Genomic DNA, 18,743 nt, shown 5'->3' with positions numbered 1-18,743 from the left:
ACGACGCGACGGCTGGCTCCCCGGATGACGGAATCGTGACTATGCACACGCGTCGCGACTAAGGAGACGCAACTGTTCTAGATCGCTTCCTTTTCGTTCGACACACGCGACGTTCGACGCGAGGGGAACTCGATTCGAGTTCAGATCGCGACGCAGGTTACGCGATCGGCGGCATGGGAACTAATCTGCGTAAACGTGCATACGAAACGATTCGAAAGACGAATTATCGCGATCGTGAGTGAAGATTCGACGCGAAAATAGATGCATTCGGCGCGTTCGCGCTGACACGCGACGAAATTTTTCGCGGCTCGAGTCAGCACGCGAGCAATACGCGAGCAATTAATATAACGAGAAAGCCACTTTCGTTCAGTCGTAAAAGTTCAAAAACTGCGAGAAGTTGATCATATTAGACTGATCAACGATAACGATTTCGCGCGGAAAAGGACATATTCAGGGTATATTGAATCGAGAGAATCGATCATCGCGCAGGTGTGGCGCCGCATTCAAAGGTATCCATAAATATGTCGTCTGTATATTTTATTTTATCGATATTCTTTTTCGATATCCTTTTATTTCTTTTATGTCCATTTCTACTAGTATAGATTAACTTTAATCTTGATTTAATTTTTTTTTAATTTCGAGAATCAGAGAAAAAGAAAAAATTATAAAGAATAAATTAAACCGAGATTAAAATTATTTTACTCATTTATTAAAATATATGTGATATATATATATATATATATATATATATATATATATATAATGATTATATGACAATTATGTATTAATATATGTATATTTATTATTATATATTTATATATAATTGTATATAATTATATCAAATTATAAATAAATCTTTATCGGGCAGTGCTGCTTTATTATTGTCTACTTTTCGAGTTTAAGATTTATATTTCTATTTGATATAAATTGAGAAGACGTATGAATAAAAATAACAATTATCTGATAAAACTGGATAAAAAAAGATCACGAGCTGCAGAGATCACATATAAAAATTAAAAATGAAAACGATTTATGCTGATCGTGTTTTATATTTTACTTTAATATACTTTAATAATACATACATGTTTTTTTTCTACATGAAAAATATACTCGTTTTCCCGGATATTTTATATATACGTTATTTCTCAGTAACGTCGTCTTCAGGGTACAAGGTAAAAATTTTCCTCGTACAATCGTCGCGCCATGCGTAATGGAAAGTAATCGATAATATCCGTCGTGAATGTATCGTGATAGCTGCCGAATGTCAGTCGATCGGCGAAGCGCCGCACGGCGCTTATTGGGGTTTATTCTGACGCGGTGAGGCGAAAGGTTATGCGCTCATATTGTTCATAAAATAAACATTGTTATCCGCGTTATTTTCAATCGTTCTGCCGATCCTGGAAGACGCGTGATGGCCGCCCGATCGTTCGTTCCTCTGCTCCTCGTCGCCGCTCTTGTCGCATCGCTGCCAATCTTGGGTGACACCGCCTCCGCGCACATCCACACGCATCAGCACAACAAAGTCGACAACAATGAGAGGACGGAGGACGGGGCTTTCAGTCCTCGTGATGCCGACCACTATGCGGAGGGCGAGCATCATCAGGAATTTGATCATGAAGCCATCCTAGGTGAATAAGATGACTGGATATATTAAATATTCAAGATTCCTTTTTGAGATTCTCTTAATGTTCCCATAAATTTTGTAAATTTGCTTCACTTTCATATTTATGGATAATAATTGAAAGATTTGCGAGTATAGCTTATATATATGTCTCTGTCTTTTTAAAGCTCTAAAATTTTTATGGAAAATGAATGTTTTTATGAGGAGAAAAAGGAGAATTAAATTTATCTTTTTGTTGCCATCTAACATATTTGAATTTGTTTGAATTTGTTACTTTGAGTATTTTGTTTCTTGTACAAAGGAAGTGTAAAGGAAGCAGAAGAATTTGACAAACTTCCAATAGAAGAATCAAAGAGGAGATTAGGAATTTTACTAACCAAGATGGATCTGAATAATGATAAATATATAGAGAGGAATGAGTTGAAAGCCTGGATTCTGCGTTCATTTAGGTAATATTGCTAGTATTATATTTATCTATTTAGTTTACAAAAGATTTAGATTAATTAAATTTTGTTAACAGCATGCTGTCTGCAGAAGAATCTCAAGATCGTTTGGAGGATGCTGATACAGATGAAGATGGTAGAGTAAGCTGGGATGAAATTCTGCAAGACACTTATGGCAGCGACCCTGAAGATCTAGCTCTTGATGATAAATTGATCCAAGATGACAAGCAGACATATGAGGCTGCTGATTTGAACAAAGATGGTTATTTAGATGCAGAAGAGTTCAAAGCTTATACACATCCTGAGGAGACACCTAGAATGTTCCCACTCTTGTTGAAGCAAGCTTTGGATGACAAAGATATAGATGGAGATGGATACATTAATTTCCAGGAATTTATTGGTGACAGAGGCAAATCGAAGGATAAGGAATGGTTGCTAACTGAAAAGGACAAATTTGATTATGAACATGACAAAGATGGAGATGGCAGGCTTGATTCGGATGAAATTCTCTCTTGGCTTGTACCAAGTAACGAGTAAGCTATATTACAATATTATAAAATTTCATTACAATTTATGCAATTTTTGTATTTCCATTGATTATTAGAATTGTTATTTTAAATAATTTTGAATAATCAGATAAATTTAACTTTTAATGATAAAAGTTTTTTTATTTTTATTTATTAAGAAAGAAATTTTATTGAAAATTTTCTCTTATAAATTAATTATTATAAAAAAATTTAAACGATTTTTGTTATATTGCCAATTTTATTGTGTAATATGCATGATAATTTAATTTCATTTTTTATATCTTTATGTCAATGTTTATTTCAGAGAAATAGCAAATGATGAAGTAGATCATTTATTTGCGGGTTCAGATGATGATCACGATAATAGATTATCATATGATGAAATTTTGGATCATCACGATGCTTTCGTAGGTAGCGAAGCGACGGACTATGGTGATCATTTGCAAGAAATTGAACGTTTCAATGATGAACTCTGAGAATCAGCTATCAGTCAAGCTGATAATACTTGTTATCTTTCGTAATACTCATCAAAGATATGTGCAAATGAAAATATTTTTAATACACTGCTCAAGACACATTAACGAGACCATTCTTTTAAAATTCTATACTTTTTAATTCAAATATACATCAATGTTTAAAAAACTAAAATACTATATTTATATAAATATATTTATCATATATTAAAATTATGTAAGAAAGATCCGAAATCTGCTAGATTTACTAAATTATATATTTATTTAAGAAAATGTTCTAGTAATTGTTTTGAGCAGTATATTTCTCAATATATATTATTTCTGCATCTCCCTGTCTGTTCTTATCTGTTTCCATCTATTTATGCTGTCATTAAAATAAATTTCTATTTAATGATAAGCCATATACAGCATAGAGGATTAATGAAACCTGCATATCTTGATATTTATGACGATTCATAGGTAGTATAGCGCTACATCTTCCAAACTATCGTCTTCCAGTTTTTACCAAATATGAGTGCCATAATAGGAAACGCGAAGAAAAAAATATATTAGGGCAGCAAAAAGTCTCTTGTGCAAATAATGATTTTCATCAATGTTATCCTATATATATTATTATATATATAAACAAATGTATATATATTGCATGTAAAATATCTTTTTCTCTTCGCGACACAAAATAATTTTTGTAGGCGATATTAAATGACTTGTCATTTTTTTTTTAATGTGTGCATTATTCATAAAATAAATCTTCAATAAATGACATGCACATTGATTTCTAATAAAATATTTTAATGATTCGACGTTTTTCTTTTTATTTAATTCCTTAAGAAATGTCTTGTCATATGTGTACATATACTATGGAATAGTATCAAATCTGAAATTATGCGCTTTCAAGAGTTGAGATTTGTAATTTTAGATATTTATAGTTTATGTAGAAAAATTATAATTTTATTTTTAAGATTATTTTAATAAATTGAATTTAAAAAATTTTTTAAATATACATACACACGTAATATGAGTTATATATTCATTATCCCCTCCACGTTGAATAATTTGATGCAGAAGTGCGCTACTATCCATTTTCGTGTACGACAAGTATATAAAGCTAGAGTTCTTATAATTTTCCTTATAAACGAGAAACGGTTAATTTGATAGGATAAAATGCCATACGCTAATCAACCATCAGTTCATATTTCAGATTTAACCGAAGAAAATGTCAAATTTCAAGTGGAAGATACCGAATTGAGGTGAGACCGATTAGGTTAAGTTGAGATATTAAAAACGCACAAGTGCAATTAATATATAATTAATTTCTTCTTCAGTGTTGCAAATAGTATGAGGCGTGTATTTATCGCCGAAACTCCGACTATGGCTATTGATTGGATACAACTAGAAGCCAATTCTACCGTTTTAAGTGACGAATTCTTGGCACACAGGATTGGAATGATACCGTTGATCAGTGATGATGTGTGTACATGCATGTTTATTTGATATACATAATACATTTTTACCAAGAATTAAACAAATTTTTCTCAAAAATTGGAAACAAATAGGTTTTAAGAATCAAAAAATGCTTTAATCACATTATTAATACAAATAAAATCTTGTTATGTCAAAACAATATCATATATAACTTGTTTAAGAAAAATTTTCTTTTTGTTTAGGTGGTTGACAGAATACAGTATACAAGAGATTGCCAATGCATGGATTTCTGTCCAGAATGTAGTGTAGAATTCACTCTTGATGTTAAATGTACTGAAGATCAAACTAGACTTGTAACTACTGCAGATTTCAAGTCAAGCGATCCTAGAGTACTACCTGTCACATCTAGACACAGGGAAGATGATGCAAGTGAATATGGAGAGACAGACGGTTTGTATCTTTGTATGATAATTATTATCAAAAATAAAAGATCTAAAAGGTTTGTGTTTGGAATCTTTCAGAAATTTTGATAGTGAAGCTAAGAAAAGGACAAGAACTGAAACTTAGAGCATATGCAAAAAAAGGTTTCGGAAAGGAGCATGCAAAGTGGAATCCAACCGCTGGTGTAAGCTTTGAATATGATCCTGATAATTCCATGAGACACACTTTGTATCCAAAACCAGATGAATGGCCCAAATCAGAGTATAGTGAATTAGAAGAGGATCAATGTGAGTATAATCTTAATAGGAAATCAAAATTTTGTATAATTAACATACATATCATATTAAAGATATATTTATCTATATATTGTATATTTGCACATTATATTTATAGTTTGTATGTTTATATTGCAATATATTTTTTAGACGAAGCACCATTTAATTGGGAAGCTAAACCAAACAAGTATTACTTTAATGTGGAAAGCAGTGGGGCTCTAAAACCTGAGAACATCGTCATGATGGGGATAGCAGCGTTAAAAAACAAATTGTCAAATCTGCAAACGCAATTGAGCCACGAGGTACAAAGCGATGCATTGAGCATTCATCATTAAAAATAAATTTTAATCTGTATTTACATATATATATATATATATATATATATATATATATATATATATATATAAATTAAATAATTAATTTTTTAGTATTTAAATAAAGCAAAAGAAAATTTACGTGTTGTTAAATGATTCAGTCCCTTTGGCAAAAACCAAAAAAAAGTATAATTTTAGTAAAAAGTCGTAATTAAACATTTTTTAAACTCGTACCGGAAAATTTCTCAGAGAGCGCCACAAACGCTGACATATGAAATGCACCTCTCGGTGGCCTTGTGATTATAGCCAATGTTCTGACATTGGCTCAAAACAAAACGTCGAGTCGAGCGCGCGTTAAAAATGTCAAATTGAATACTTATCACTGTTTTGAACAATGTGTTTTAATAATCGAGATAACAAGCTGCTAATGAAACATACAGAATACATTTAGTACCTCGATTGTTTCGTACAATTAATTCGATTGAACCGGATACCAGTTTTAACATAATCGAGAGTGAACTGATCGAGCGCGTAGCGTAATTAAACTTCAATAGAATGGCTGTCAAAGAAAGATCAGCCGAAATCGTATTCGACGAGATAGAATGGAATGTGGAAAATGAGATTCAACTTTTTTTTGCCATGAATGGACACAAGCCAGTCGGTAAGATGCGAAATCCGGGAGAGAGGTTATGTTTATCTATATCTATATTTTATCGTATCTGATTAACTTGATCGATGATTGATTAATTAATGGGATCGCATTAAGCGAAATTTCTAGTTACATAATTTGTTGCCCACAATGTAATTTTGTTTCATAAACAAAAAATTGATTCTATTCATATTCATTTAACGAAATAATATTCAATGAGATAATCGTTGATAATTAATTAGACTTTAGTTAAAATTTCTTAAAAACTTGCCATTCTTTGCAATTACAATTTAATGGATTAATTGTAATTTTAATTGTAAGGTGTCAACAAATACTTTCACATGGTGTGTATATGGGAGAAATTTCGTGCTGCTATTCACAAGGATGTTCCATTGAAAATGATTTGGGATCATTTGGAGTCTATGTATGATCTTATGGCATTGGTAAGTGACAACGTAAAGCAGGGATATGCAATTAATGATTCATAGAAGATATGAAAAATAAACTGCTTTATTCCCATGTGGCAATTCCTGGTTAATGCAAGGAAAGCAATATATATATATATATATATATACATATATATATATATATATATATATATATATATAGGCATATATAAGTTCTACATTTAGCTGTGTGGTCTGCGTATAATCTCAAATTTCACATTTGATCCATTAAAAAATTTAATTGTATATCCTTGAAAAAAAAATAAAAGGATTAAGATGAAAATATTTGTATGAAAATTGAGTTGTTTTATTGATTTAATTATATGATTTTTTCCCATTTTTGTATAATAAAATATATCAAATTGGAGTTGTGCTTGATAATTAGGACAAATAAATTTCAATAAAATTATTTTGCATATGTTTTATATTGAATTAAATATTTGATTTTAGGATGACATGGAAGATTTACCTTTCCCTGGTCAAGAGATAGATTTTTCTCTACCAGAAACAGAATTTATAGGGAAGCCTCGAAAGAAGGAGGAATTAGATATCAAATTGAAGGACCAAAGGGACAAATATAAAGAAATTAAGAAAGAAAAAGATATTAAGGAGAGTTTGAAGAAAGATAGTGTGCTACGTGATTTTAAGGGAACCAAAGATATAGAAAAGAAAAAAGAGGAGATCAAAAAATATGTGAAGGAAATGGATGTAAAAAAAGATAAGTTTAAGGATATGAAAGATACAAAAAAAGAACACAAATCTTCGAAGGGTCGTTCAAAAGGCAAGGAGGAATCAGAAGAGAGTGGTATTTTAATAAGCATATTGTAGTTTCGATTATTTAATAATTTATTAGTAAATAACTGCATGTATAAATCATATGTCCGTTTGTTTTAAGCATCGAATGGAAAGAAGGAGCGTAAGGATTCTGAATCTGGTCGCGAGCTGATGAAAAGGATTCCTAAAAGACCAACCAGACAAAGTGTAGATAGTTCTTCTAAAGCTTCTTCCAGTCCACGCGATACACCTCCACCAAAACGAAGACGAATATAACAGTTATAATTAAAAAGATGTTATGTTCATATTAAGTCTAAGTTGTATAATTTATCATACTATTATAAGAAAATTTATCATACTATTATAAGTTATACTATTATAAGATGACATTCTTCTAACAATGAAATATATAGAAACCAAGATTTTTGTAAAAGATTTTGTAAGAGATTTATGTTATGTAAATATATCATTAATTCTTTTTAAATGGCTTTATAAAATGGGATTCATTAGATCCTGATAAAAGGTTATTTCCAATACATCTATTAAAAAATTAAGATTTCATATTCCGAAATAAAATTATATGGTAATATTCCATTCTTTAAGAGAGAATTCATTCATTTCATTCTAAATATAAAATATTTAAAATAATGCAATCAATATATATATATACAAATTATATTCACATTTCGCAGGGGGAAAAAAACCCAAAAGATGCAGAGCAAAAACAGATATATTATCGTATTAATATTATAAAATTACGAGAAGTGCTCCATTCACAGTCTTAGATCTTATAAACTATGTTGGACAAAGGATCACAATGACAACGCCGTAAAATTTGTGGTTACCAGCCGAGATTTATTGTAAAAGTCGTGGAATTCTCATGCGTCAGGAATGTTTCCAAGAAAAACGTGGTCCCGTCCTGCGATCCAGTGTCTTCTCAAGAAACACGTGCTAGGAATGCTAGGAGTGCCCATTATTGATGATTGACAATCTATGATCCATCCACATGGAAGGGATTCACATTCGGAAAATGCATCAGCTGGTGAAGTCCAATGGTGATGGTGGTAACGACGATAGTGGCTGGCAACCCAAGTCTTTTTCCGAAGCTATTGAAGCTCACGTTATCGAAGTCTTCTCGCCTCACGCTCGGACTCGAGTAAGGTTAGGAGGTCGCCTTCTCGTACCGGCCCCTTCACGTTCCTGATGATCTGCCGATTCTGCTCGCCCAGGAATTCCACCTTCACCTGGGTGCACTGCCCCTGCGAGCCGGTGCGGCCCAGGACCTTGATGACGCGCGCCAAAACGACTGGTTTATCCATACTGATCGCCTCTCTCTCACGTGGATTGCGACTCGGAAAAAGTGCTCAGCGCAAATGAAAGAGAACGCGTACATGAGCCGTCCGAGCCGCGTGACTTTGCCGTTCGATTTCCGGTGAGTCGCTACCATCTAGCATTTAAATAATAATACTGGAACGCGAGAATTGTATAATTAAATTATGTATAATTAAAATTAAAAAACACATTAATATTACTTACTTATGACACAAAAAGAGTTATGTATTTTAGTTCATTTTTTTGGTAAACAAATTGGCGATTCTGTCGAAAACTAATTAATTAAAAAATTAATAATTAAAAAAAATATTGATAATTGCTTAGGTTCAGCATCTCCTTAAACCTTAATATATATACATAAGTAGCCAGATGAAATTAATTACTTGGTAAAACTAATGTTATTATATTTTTTGTATATTTTTACTAAATTTTATTATGCACTTAAATATATAGAATATTATTTATATATAGAATATATAGAATATAGAATATTCAAAAATCAAATATCATAGAAATATCATAGAATATTCCACATTAATATTCGTCGCGTTATTTCTATCCTCTCTCGTCAGAACTTGTACTTTTTAATCGTAAAATATTATGAAGCTGTAGAAAAATATATATTTCTATTCATTTCACTTGAATAACATACGTTTGTACATATTTTTTACAATATGCTAAAATTATTTATCTCAAATAACATTATATTTCGAACTATTCACAAATAAATTTATTCGAGATTTAGAAAAATGTTATTCAAATTAAAAGGTTCATTGGGAGAGATATACTAGTAAAACTTATTGTCAAATTTAATATTTTTTTTTTAACGCTTCTGTCGCAAGTTTTCATTCATTGTACTCAGCATTTTCGCGAATGATAAATAATACAATAACTAAATTACAATAAAATGTCATTATATTTTGACACAAGTACACTATTTTAATTATTTATAATAATTCATATAAACAACAGCTTGATATTGTAGGCAACAATTAAGGTGAGCTCTCTTAAGTCTCTCTTAGTATAACTTCTATTGATTATCGGAAATCACTTAGAGTGATTATATCTGTTTACATTAATCTGTTTACGCAAATACTTGTCAAAAATACTGCGTCTCGCTATATCCGTACATACAGTGTTTTATGCACCGCGCTTTTCTTCTCGACTACAGGTTCCTTGAAAAATTAAAATTTGATCTTCTGACTTTATATTAATAATCAACTCACATTAAAAGTAAAATAAGATAAGACGAAGAATACAGCTGTTATTTATTCACGTTCCTGAAGCTTAACTTATCATAATATAGCTTTATATAAAACCTGTAATTGAGGAAAATATGTGCAATGCCCTGATAGTCCATATAATTATCATTAACGGTCCTTTGAAAGACAGGTTGTGATTATACACCTAAGTATAGTAGTGCCTCCCATGCTAAATAACTTTATCTTCGCATGCTTTTATGAATACAATATGTATTAATAAAGAATATTGTTTGCAATTTGTTTTCTGTCATGATATACAGCAATTATAATCAATAATTTATACAGTTATTAAATTGTATATATTATCTGATTGCAAAATCTTTTAATCGACTTTAATCAAAATTTTCTTCTTAAAGAACATTTTATACAATATATGATTTTTTACGTATTATTATTTAACTAAAATTGTAGTATCTAATCGAAATGTTTCACAATCCTTAGCACCAATACACGACTCACGAATTTTTTTCACACAATTCACAGATATAATAATATAAATCAACTGCTGACTTATTTAAATCATTTTATCGCAACAGTAATATATTCTATATCTTATTCAAATATAAAATGCGATGTATCTCTCGCATTTATGTTATTTTGTATTTATTTACGAATACAGAATAAATGTGGACACATATTGCACGTGTCGAATATAATAAAATATCTTAAAAATAAATTGAAGATCCAAGTCTTTTTACACTTCAAACGGAACTTGTACATATAGATGTACATTTTTATTTAAATCAGTATTTGAAATCCGGTATAATTCCAGTCAACTTAATTTTCGATCGTATGTTCAATACAAAAAAATATACTTTACGCCGACTCGCAGCATTTCCATGAAAAAAAAAAAAATGTGCACAACTATAACAACGAAATCCAAATTATAATCATAATTATACCGTTTTTCACCACTGACATGATGGAATACTTTATTATTCTGAAATGGACCCTGGTATATATTTTAATTGCAATTACAAAAGCTCTTATTGTAGCAACATAAGATTTGCACCATGAGATACACATTTAGTGTTACATGAAGAACTCGTTACAATCAGTCAAATTTATTTTTATTTCGTTTCTTCCCAACAATAACGTTGAAAGCTGATAAAGCTTTCAAAGAAAAATATGTATCTACTCGAAGTATTATAAACATATAATGTTTTATGTTTTGAGATAGCATTCGAGTAGTTGCTCTTTTTTCAATTTGTGTTTCCAATATTACTTCTATTACTTTCCAAAACACTGTCCAACGGGTGGACATGGAAATGATTACATTTGGATAATAAACAATCGACACATTAGTATACAACACTGAATGAGATAATCAACAGGCTAATAATATCCGCAATAATTTTACTGCCATAAATTGGTGGAAAGAGTTTGCCCTGGTAGTGTAGCAGTGGCAGGTTTGCTTGCTGTAGAGGCAAAATTCATATCACCCAAAGACATCTGTGACATTTGTTGCGGCAACTAAAATGAAGTGTCATAAATAACATTGATTCAGTTAAATAAAAGTAATAGTAATATAGTTTTGTTAATTTTGAAAACATACTTGATTTATATTTATGTCTAGAAACTATGTATTATTGTATAAATTATACAAACAAAGCATTATTGAAATTTACATACCTGAGCAAATGCTGTAGCTTGTGGTTGTTGCGCTGCTAAATTAAAGAAGGGATTGCTGCCAGGTGCCGGTTGAATATTCTGTGTCAGCATTCCACTCCATCCATTATTACTAGCAATATTACTTTGTCCTAACTGCATCATCTATAAAATTGGAAAGAGAAAATTTAAAGTATAAAAAACAAAAACTGATAATTATTATATTTGGCAATATCACGCAAGAAACTTTATACCATTTGAGGTGGCATTGTGATAGCAGCATTCGGTACACCATTTAGTTGATTCATTTGTCCTATGTGTAAGCCTAAAGGATTGGCTGCTACAGCACCTATCGAATTAGGATTTGCTATAATTTGATTTTGATTGACAGGTATCTGATTTGTAACTGGTATTTGCGAAGGAAGTTGGCCGAGTTGATTCAAAGAACTTTGTTGTCCAAATGCACCTACATTAGGCATTTGCTGTTTATATGATATAGAATGTTGAGGAGTCTGGAACATTCCTAAAATATAAGTCAATATTAGAAAACACAATTTAATTATATAATCCTATTAATATTATAAATAATCATTTCCATCTTATACGTTACCTGCAACGCCATAAACCACTGGTTGATGACTTGGAGTGCCATATAATGCTAAAATACTGTCTTTCGTCAGTTTACTTTTTTCCTGAGGTAGCGGGGTTGGTTGGTCAAAGAAACTTTCCTCTTCACTTTTACTTGTAGTAGTAGTTGTTGTTTTAGTTCCATTGGCAGCATCATTTCCAGTCAAAGCTGATGCAGGTGGTGCAGACAAAAAGGAAGAAAATACATCGTCACCAGAACCATTTACATTTGTTTGGTTAGTTGCTGGTGCATCTGTCAATAACAATGGTATAACAAAAATTTATATCCTATTAATTATATAAAAAATATAGCAACAGTTAAAATTAAAAGAAATAAAACATGTTCTACGAATATATTCTGGAAAAAATCGATTAAATATTTTCAAGTAAAAATACACGTTTTATTTGTACATGATTATTTGTTCCATGGATAAGATTTTCTTATGCAAGATGAATCATTATTTACGTTATCTTATCTACTTTTAACTTCAGTCAGTATCACTTTTAACTTCAATATCAGTTAGAAAATGATTTTTTATTAAATTGTATTTTCCAAATTATAATATTTAAATTAAATTGTTATGAAATCTAGAAATAATAGAAATAATAAAAAAAAACACATTCAGCAAGTATAGTTCTCAATTCATACATAATTTAGAATGTTAACTTATTAAAGTGTTTACTTTAATTTATTTTCATTTAAAAGTATTGTTTAGACTTTAATACAAAAAAATTCTTTTTACATAAACAAATGACAAATCTTGAAATGTATATTGTATATGTGTGAATTTTAAAGCACCTTGTAAAATACGTACCAAGCCCTAAGAGATCAAGGATTGCAGAACTTTCTTTTGTTCTATTTAATTTAGGACTGACAGAACTTCGAGGTTTTGGTAATTGAGGCACTATTTCTGGTTTTTTTACAGGTGGGAGTACACTGGTTGCTTCCGCACTCTCCTTTTTCCGTCTACGTTGTCTTTCAGCTTCTTCATCGAGTTCTTTGTCCCAATTCACCTATTTTTTATTAATCAAGAAAATTATTTATTAATCAGAGCAATAAATATAATGTAATCTTTGCACTAAAAAAATATTAAAACAAAGTATAATAATCATACTTTTGGTAAAGGAGGTGGCACCCATTCTCTAGCTATGTATTTTTTATGTTCATATTTTGCACGAATAAAACTTTCTAGGCTACAATCTGTTTGAGGTCTTCGAAAACTATCTGGAAGATTTGCCTCATAAACTGCTCTGGCTCGAGAATTGCCCATTTGTTGTAAGCTCTAGAAATTTAAACAGGATTGTATTTGTCATATAAATTAGATGCAGATTTTTAATAATTGTACAAAAAAATTATATAAGAGGTAAAAATATAAAAAATATAAAAAAATCTAAGTTTCAAAATATTAAAATTTCTCTCAATTATAAAATATATATTTTTAAAGAGCACTTAAAATATAAAATTTATAAAAAAATAATAATTGATTTTGAATGGAAAAAATGAAACCATAAAAATAGCAATTTTTCCATAAAAAGTCAATAAATATTAAAAATTATTTATATCCATTTCTCTAAGCAATTATATTTTATTGTATTATTAGTTTGCAAGTTTACATTTTAAAATATTATATGAAAATGTGATAAACTGTATGTATGTATATAAAATCATCTTTCATTAAACAATTAATATACATGAAGTATACATCTATTACATACCACTACTTGTTCTGGTGTCCATGTGTCTAGATTAACAGACTTAACTTTACTTATATGTACTCCAAGATTTCTGTGAATACCAGCACATCGAATACATAGAAAGATCCCCAAATTCCAGCTAGCCCATCTTGGTCCTGTAAAATACAAATTCATCAAAGCTATCATAAAGAATACTGTTATCTCCTGTCTATGAATTCTGCTTGAAAACATAACACTAACACAATGACAAACAACCATTAATAAATATACCCCGCAGCTTCGTCAACAAATCTATCTAATATCCACAACCATTAATTATGAGTTTAATATTTGATAACACATCAAGTCATGCAAGAGATATGTTTTTTTCTTTCTTCAACAGAATCTATCAATTTTCGAGGGAAGAAGAAAGAAATAGAGGGAGGCACACTCTGATTTTCAAGATAATATTTGAGCATAAAATTAACATGAAATTCTTAAAGGACCTTGACGATGTTACGCGCCGAGTGACAGCGCATTGACAGATGTCACGCGGAAATTAAAAATCCATAATGTCGTCTCGGTGCGTTATGTGAAACGCGACGCGCGAATCGCACGAATCGTCCCGTGATCGATATCGATGAGCCGAGCTCGGAAACGAGCAATCCGAACGATACGGAAGAGAGAGAGTGAAAGAGATTTCACGAGGGAGTCGCGAGATTCCGCGAGCGGACAACCGCTCGCCGAGAGAGACGAGCGGTGGAAGACGAGAGCATCCATGTCGAGAACGAACCTTTCGCGTCACAGTCAACGCAATACTTGTTATCCTCATCGCGCAGCATCTGCGTCAGTAGATTTTGACATTTCTCCTGGATCTGCTTGGCACGCTCCTTCTCGTGACGGGATGTCATTTTTTTTTCCGAGAGCGTTGGCGTCTTCGCCGTCTTCGCGGAGGGATCGGGCACCACGCGCGACCACCACACCACCTCGGTGTCGCCTCCCCGCGATAACTTCGGGCAGAAGCGCGGCGCGACGGTACCACATAACGAATTTCGCATGGAGGTCTCACTCGCTGTGGCGGCGGTGTCGCATGATGCCCGATACCGATGACTAGCCATCGCGACTGTAGATAAATTAATTTTGCATTGTTATCTAACGAGGCGAATTATCGGCTGAAAACATACGGACTCTTTCTCTCTTCAAGAGTTTCGAGGGATTATTCGAATATTCACAAAACGAGGATCGTTTAAAACTGACGGCGATCGTTTATGATCAATCAAATCATCCTTATCTGGCTTTTCATAAGTGAGCTGTTATCTAGAATAGGAAAAAGATTGTAAATTGATAAGACAATTATAGTTATACTTAACTAGCGTAAATAAACAGATATAGTGAAAAGATCTATCAAAGTCGAAGGACTTGAACAGTCATATGATATGTATATTATTCTCATACCAATTTTTCTGTATAAATAGTTTTCTATATAAAATTATCTAAATATTTTTTGTTAAATAAAATTATTGAAATTTTTTAAATTTTTGTAGAGAAAAAGAGGAAAAGCTAAATTATGAGTAAAGAAAGTGCAAGTTTAAAAAAGATGTTTTTAAAAGACATGTTATTCTTTAGATCATCTTTAATTTTTTTCTAATTTTTCTTTGGTTTTCCTTTTCCTGTTTCGAACGTTCCGTTTGACCACGTTGCAATTGGACATAGCCACCATAGTTCTATAGTATATTGGAGTGAGCCTACCCTATATTAACTATAGAAAACTGCGGCCCAGCGGAGAAAAGGACGGGTATATTAAAGTTGGAATCTTTATCTCTTTTCTACAGTGTATTTATTGGTTAACCTTATGGTAGAAAAATAACATTAACCAATCCGAGAATCTCTTGACAAAGAGAGCGATACCAATTCGCATGTTATCTTTTTTTAATAAATGAGACATCACTTCTTCAAGGCTCACTTCAGTATATTATAGATAGCCACTTACAGCGACTGATGCTTGAGATCTTCCATTGGATTAACCAATTACAAAATTTTATTTTAAATTGGCCAATCGGCAACGTGGCAATCGAGCGTCATTCATTTTTAGTGTACCAAGAAATGTCAAACTGATTGATTGACCAATTCAAAATCACTTTTATTAACTCACGATTAATTTAATCGGCCAATTATTCTTCTGGAATTGTCAATCGCAATTTGTCCACAAATATGACAACAAATACGATTAATTTAAAATAAAATATATATTTGAAGTTTGACAAGAGAGTTTAGATTTCAATCTAAACTTGAGATTTACTTTCTGTTCTGCACTAAAACTTTCTATCTCGCTCTTGTCAAACTTCAAATATATATTTTATTAAAATTATGTTTCAAAACGTCCTTTCTAAGGAAAATTTTATTCAGTGTATTATAATATATAGTATAATATAATATAATATATACGTTATGTGTATTATATTTCGAATAAAATTTTCTTTTTAGATCTAAAAAAATATACCAATCGAAGACAAGAGCTTAGCAAACACACGAATTCAGCTAGCAAACCAGCAAAAAAAAAGCGTGTGCCGCTAACTTAAATGTGCATGAATCAGCAATAAGATCAATTTCACAGTCGTAAGGCTTTATGTCCACGATGCTAGAAATCGGTCCGAGATCTCGGATAGAAAAAGAATTGACCAATCACATTAGTTAATTATTCAAACACAATTGGTCAATTCTCTTTCCACCTGAGATCTCGGATCGATTTTCAGCATCGTGGACACAAGGCATTAGTTAGCACTTTAACAAGTCTGTGGTACATCTGTATTCGATGTGACTAAGCAGCGGTGGCGCCCTCGGACGGCCACCTCCGTCGCCACGGTCAGCCATGTTGCTCCGTCGTAGTGGTCACAGATGGCTACGTGAAAGTCAACAACCGGTCGACAATTTAGCATCACAGTCGGGATAATTACGTTACCGTGTCGTTATCGGTGATTTTCACATTTTTCCCTTGATCTCGCAACGAGAGTATCGTGCATTGTAACATTTTTGTCGTAATATTTTTTTTCGTCCTGATATCGCGTCTCTTCCGTGCGGTTGTCGCGTCTCGTCGTTGTTCCGTTGTCCGACGACGTATCCAATCGTAAACGCCGATCACGGGCAAGACGATCGAGAATGAGCACGAACAACGTACAGGCGCTTTTCGCATGTTCCCGGTGTTTCTCCAGACATCCCTTCGAGGATCTCTCGCCCGGGCAACAATTGTGCAAGGTATGCACATCGCAAACGCGTATGTCGTCTTTTCCACGAGCTTCTCTTTTTAAATGGCCTTGATCTTGTCCAGGACCAAGCTAGAGATAGTTGTCCGTATATTCCAACAAAATCAGTAATGAAAGACAAATCAAATATGGGTAACAAAAAAGAAAAACGAATTAAAGATTTTGCGATAAGATAGCACATTCATATCGTTTAAGGTTTCCATTCAGATTCCTTGTTTTTGAATCAACATGAAGATTCTCGAAAGAATTCTTAAAGGATTTTGGGGTGAAAGAATTTTTGAAAAATTCTCATGCTAATTAAAACTACTGTGGGATAGAAATGATGATGTGTCATAGGAGTAAAACTCCTTAAATAAATATTTTTTTAGAAAATATTAACATATTGCTTAAATATAAATGTAAAATTGCAAATAGTTTTATATAAATATATTGCTTGAATATATAATTGAGGACATTTCAACCATGATTCAGTAGAATGTATTTTTTCCATTCATAGCTCTTTTAGATAATTTCATAGTTTTTTATCATATAATATTGTAAAATAGATACATAGTTGCTTATAGCAACATAAATATTTGTTGAATTAATTAAATTTGGAATATTTGATTTGAATGCAGATTATTCTCAGAGAGAAAATTAGTTTCTTGTTGATTTTTTAAGTCTTTTATTAAAATATTATAAATGAAATAATTTTATTACAAGTTTCTTCTGATTAATCAATTATAAATATGTTGAATAAGATTGATATTTAATTAACAATATAGGTTAAATAGGACACTCCTGTAAATATCCATATTGGCATATGTTAAACTGCATCAAAAATTAAAATTGAAATATTTAATAATATTATATATGTATACAGTATATTTAAGAAATTTGTTGTTTGCAGGAATGCAGAGGAGCATTTCCAGTAGTAAAATGTACATACTGCAGATCAGAATTCCAGCAAACCATGTAAGTGTGAAAAAAATATAATTTTTAGTTTCATAAAAGTCGCCTATAAGATGGACAAATATAATTGCTTTATTTCATTGTTTTCATAGAAAGGGTAACACAAGCACCATATGTAAAAAGTGTGAGCAAAATGTAAAGTCCTATGGGAAGCCGTCGGCTTGCGAGTACTGTAATACCATTGCTGCATTTATTGGTAGCAAATGCCAGCGGTGTACAAATTCAGAAAAACGCTATGGACCGCCGGTTACTTGTGAGCAATGCAAGCAGAAGTGTGCCTTTGATAGACAGGATGAGGATAAGAAGGTAAAGCAAAGGCAGTATGCTTATAGCTCTCAATATTTGAAGGAGACGATCTCTAGCTGTGTGGCATAACTGCCAATATAATAATCAGAATTTATAATGAAATGTATTATCTTTTTCCACCAAATATTTTCCTTTTTTTTTTTTGTTCATGCAATTTACTCATTCTGAGAACCTAAATGAATTACTATGATGTGATTATATCTCGTTCTCTAGAGTTTAAATATCTTTTACATGATAATGAATATGTATATTCCATGAAAAATGTATGTATGAAATTAATTTTTAATGAAGTCTATATAAATGCTTTGTATAAGATTTTATAAATCCAAGATTTTGTC

General features: G+C 31.6%; 6 protein-coding genes across 12 annotated transcripts in view; 4 read left to right on the top strand and 2 right to left on the bottom strand.

Annotated features, from left to right (window-relative positions):
• The first annotated feature begins 49 nt into the window (after nt 1–49).
• LOC105425354 (reticulocalbin-2) lies at nt 50–3,864 on the top strand. Of its 4 annotated transcripts, XM_011636089.3 has the most exons (6): nt 50–509; nt 1,150–1,317; nt 1,405–1,628; nt 1,923–2,070; nt 2,142–2,597; nt 2,896–3,864. In XM_011636089.3, exons 2-6 carry the CDS (start codon nt 1,241–1,243, stop codon nt 3,065–3,067), a joined length of 1,077 nt encoding a protein of 358 aa, XP_011634391.2. In that variant the 5' UTR covers nt 50–509; nt 1,150–1,240; the 3' UTR covers nt 3,068–3,864. The 4 variants fall into 4 exon arrangements, with proteins under 4 accessions (XP_011634391.2, XP_011634393.2, XP_011634392.2 ...); XM_011636091.2 differs by lacking the exon at nt 1,150–1,317; XM_011636090.2 differs by having other exon boundaries at nt 1,150–1,628.
• A 232-nt stretch (nt 3,865–4,096) lies between these two features.
• On the top strand, nt 4,097–5,657 carry RpII33 (RNA polymerase III subunit RpII33). The gene is made up of 5 exons (XM_011636088.3): nt 4,097–4,311; nt 4,387–4,531; nt 4,729–4,936; nt 5,008–5,214; nt 5,353–5,657. Exons 1-5 carry the CDS (start codon nt 4,226–4,228, stop codon nt 5,535–5,537), a joined length of 831 nt encoding a protein of 276 aa, XP_011634390.1. The 5' UTR covers nt 4,097–4,225; the 3' UTR covers nt 5,538–5,657.
• A 150-nt stretch (nt 5,658–5,807) lies between these two features.
• On the top strand, nt 5,808–7,869 carry MrgBP (MRG/MORF4L binding protein). 2 transcript variants are annotated; one of them, XR_016141344.1, is made up of 5 exons: nt 5,808–6,177; nt 6,487–6,608; nt 7,062–7,416; nt 7,507–7,719; nt 7,753–7,869. XR_016141344.1 is itself a non-coding variant. In XM_011636087.2 (4 exons), exons 1-4 carry the CDS (start codon nt 6,072–6,074, stop codon nt 7,659–7,661), a joined length of 738 nt encoding a protein of 245 aa, XP_011634389.2. In that variant the 5' UTR covers nt 5,808–6,071; the 3' UTR covers nt 7,662–7,869. The 2 variants fall into 2 exon arrangements, 1 of the variants encoding a protein (XP_011634389.2); XM_011636087.2 differs by having other exon boundaries at nt 7,507–7,869.
• Nucleotides 7,870–8,097: 228 nt separating this feature from the next.
• On the bottom strand, nt 8,098–8,788 carry LOC105425350 (Ribosomal protein S28b). The gene has a single exon (XM_011636086.3). The coding sequence runs from the start codon at nt 8,702–8,704 to the stop codon at nt 8,507–8,509; it is 198 nt and encodes a 65-aa protein (XP_011634388.1). The 5' UTR covers nt 8,705–8,788; the 3' UTR covers nt 8,098–8,506.
• Nucleotides 8,789–9,614: 826 nt separating this feature from the next.
• LOC105425349 (stromal membrane-associated protein 1) lies at nt 9,615–14,953 on the bottom strand. Its single transcript, XM_011636085.3, has 8 exons — nt 14,682–14,953; nt 13,931–14,064; nt 13,330–13,497; nt 13,030–13,228; nt 12,198–12,467; nt 11,842–12,110; nt 11,612–11,752; nt 9,615–11,452 (listed from the first exon to the last, which is right to left on the bottom strand). Exons 1-8 carry the CDS (start codon nt 14,944–14,946, stop codon nt 11,336–11,338), a joined length of 1,563 nt encoding a protein of 520 aa, XP_011634387.3. The 5' UTR covers nt 14,947–14,953; the 3' UTR covers nt 9,615–11,335.
• Nucleotides 14,954–16,731: 1,778 nt separating this feature from the next.
• Nucleotides 16,732–18,743, top strand: part of LOC105425348 (protein FAM76A) — a 37,372-nt gene continuing 35,360 nt past the window's right edge. For 2 of the 3 annotated variants that reach the window (XM_089085121.1, XM_011636084.3), the window contains exons 1-3: nt 16,732–17,140; nt 18,038–18,102; nt 18,192–18,405. In XM_089085121.1, coding sequence (XP_088941247.1) covers nt 17,045–17,140; nt 18,038–18,102; nt 18,192–18,405 — 375 coding nt within the window. In that variant the 5' untranslated portion in view covers nt 16,732–17,044. The remainder of the gene's footprint in view (nt 17,141–18,037; nt 18,103–18,191; nt 18,406–18,743) is intronic. The other variant, XM_011636083.3, reaches the window with a different exon arrangement.

This window comes from Pogonomyrmex barbatus, unplaced genomic scaffold, assembly GCF_055798465.1.
Source record: "Pogonomyrmex barbatus isolate J1 unplaced genomic scaffold, ASM5579846v1 scaffold1, whole genome shotgun sequence".
Classification (NCBI taxonomy): domain Eukaryota; kingdom Metazoa; phylum Arthropoda; class Insecta; order Hymenoptera; family Formicidae; genus Pogonomyrmex; species Pogonomyrmex barbatus.
Note: the sequence above shows the minus strand (reverse complement) of the source record. Positions and strands in the feature narration are given on the sequence as shown.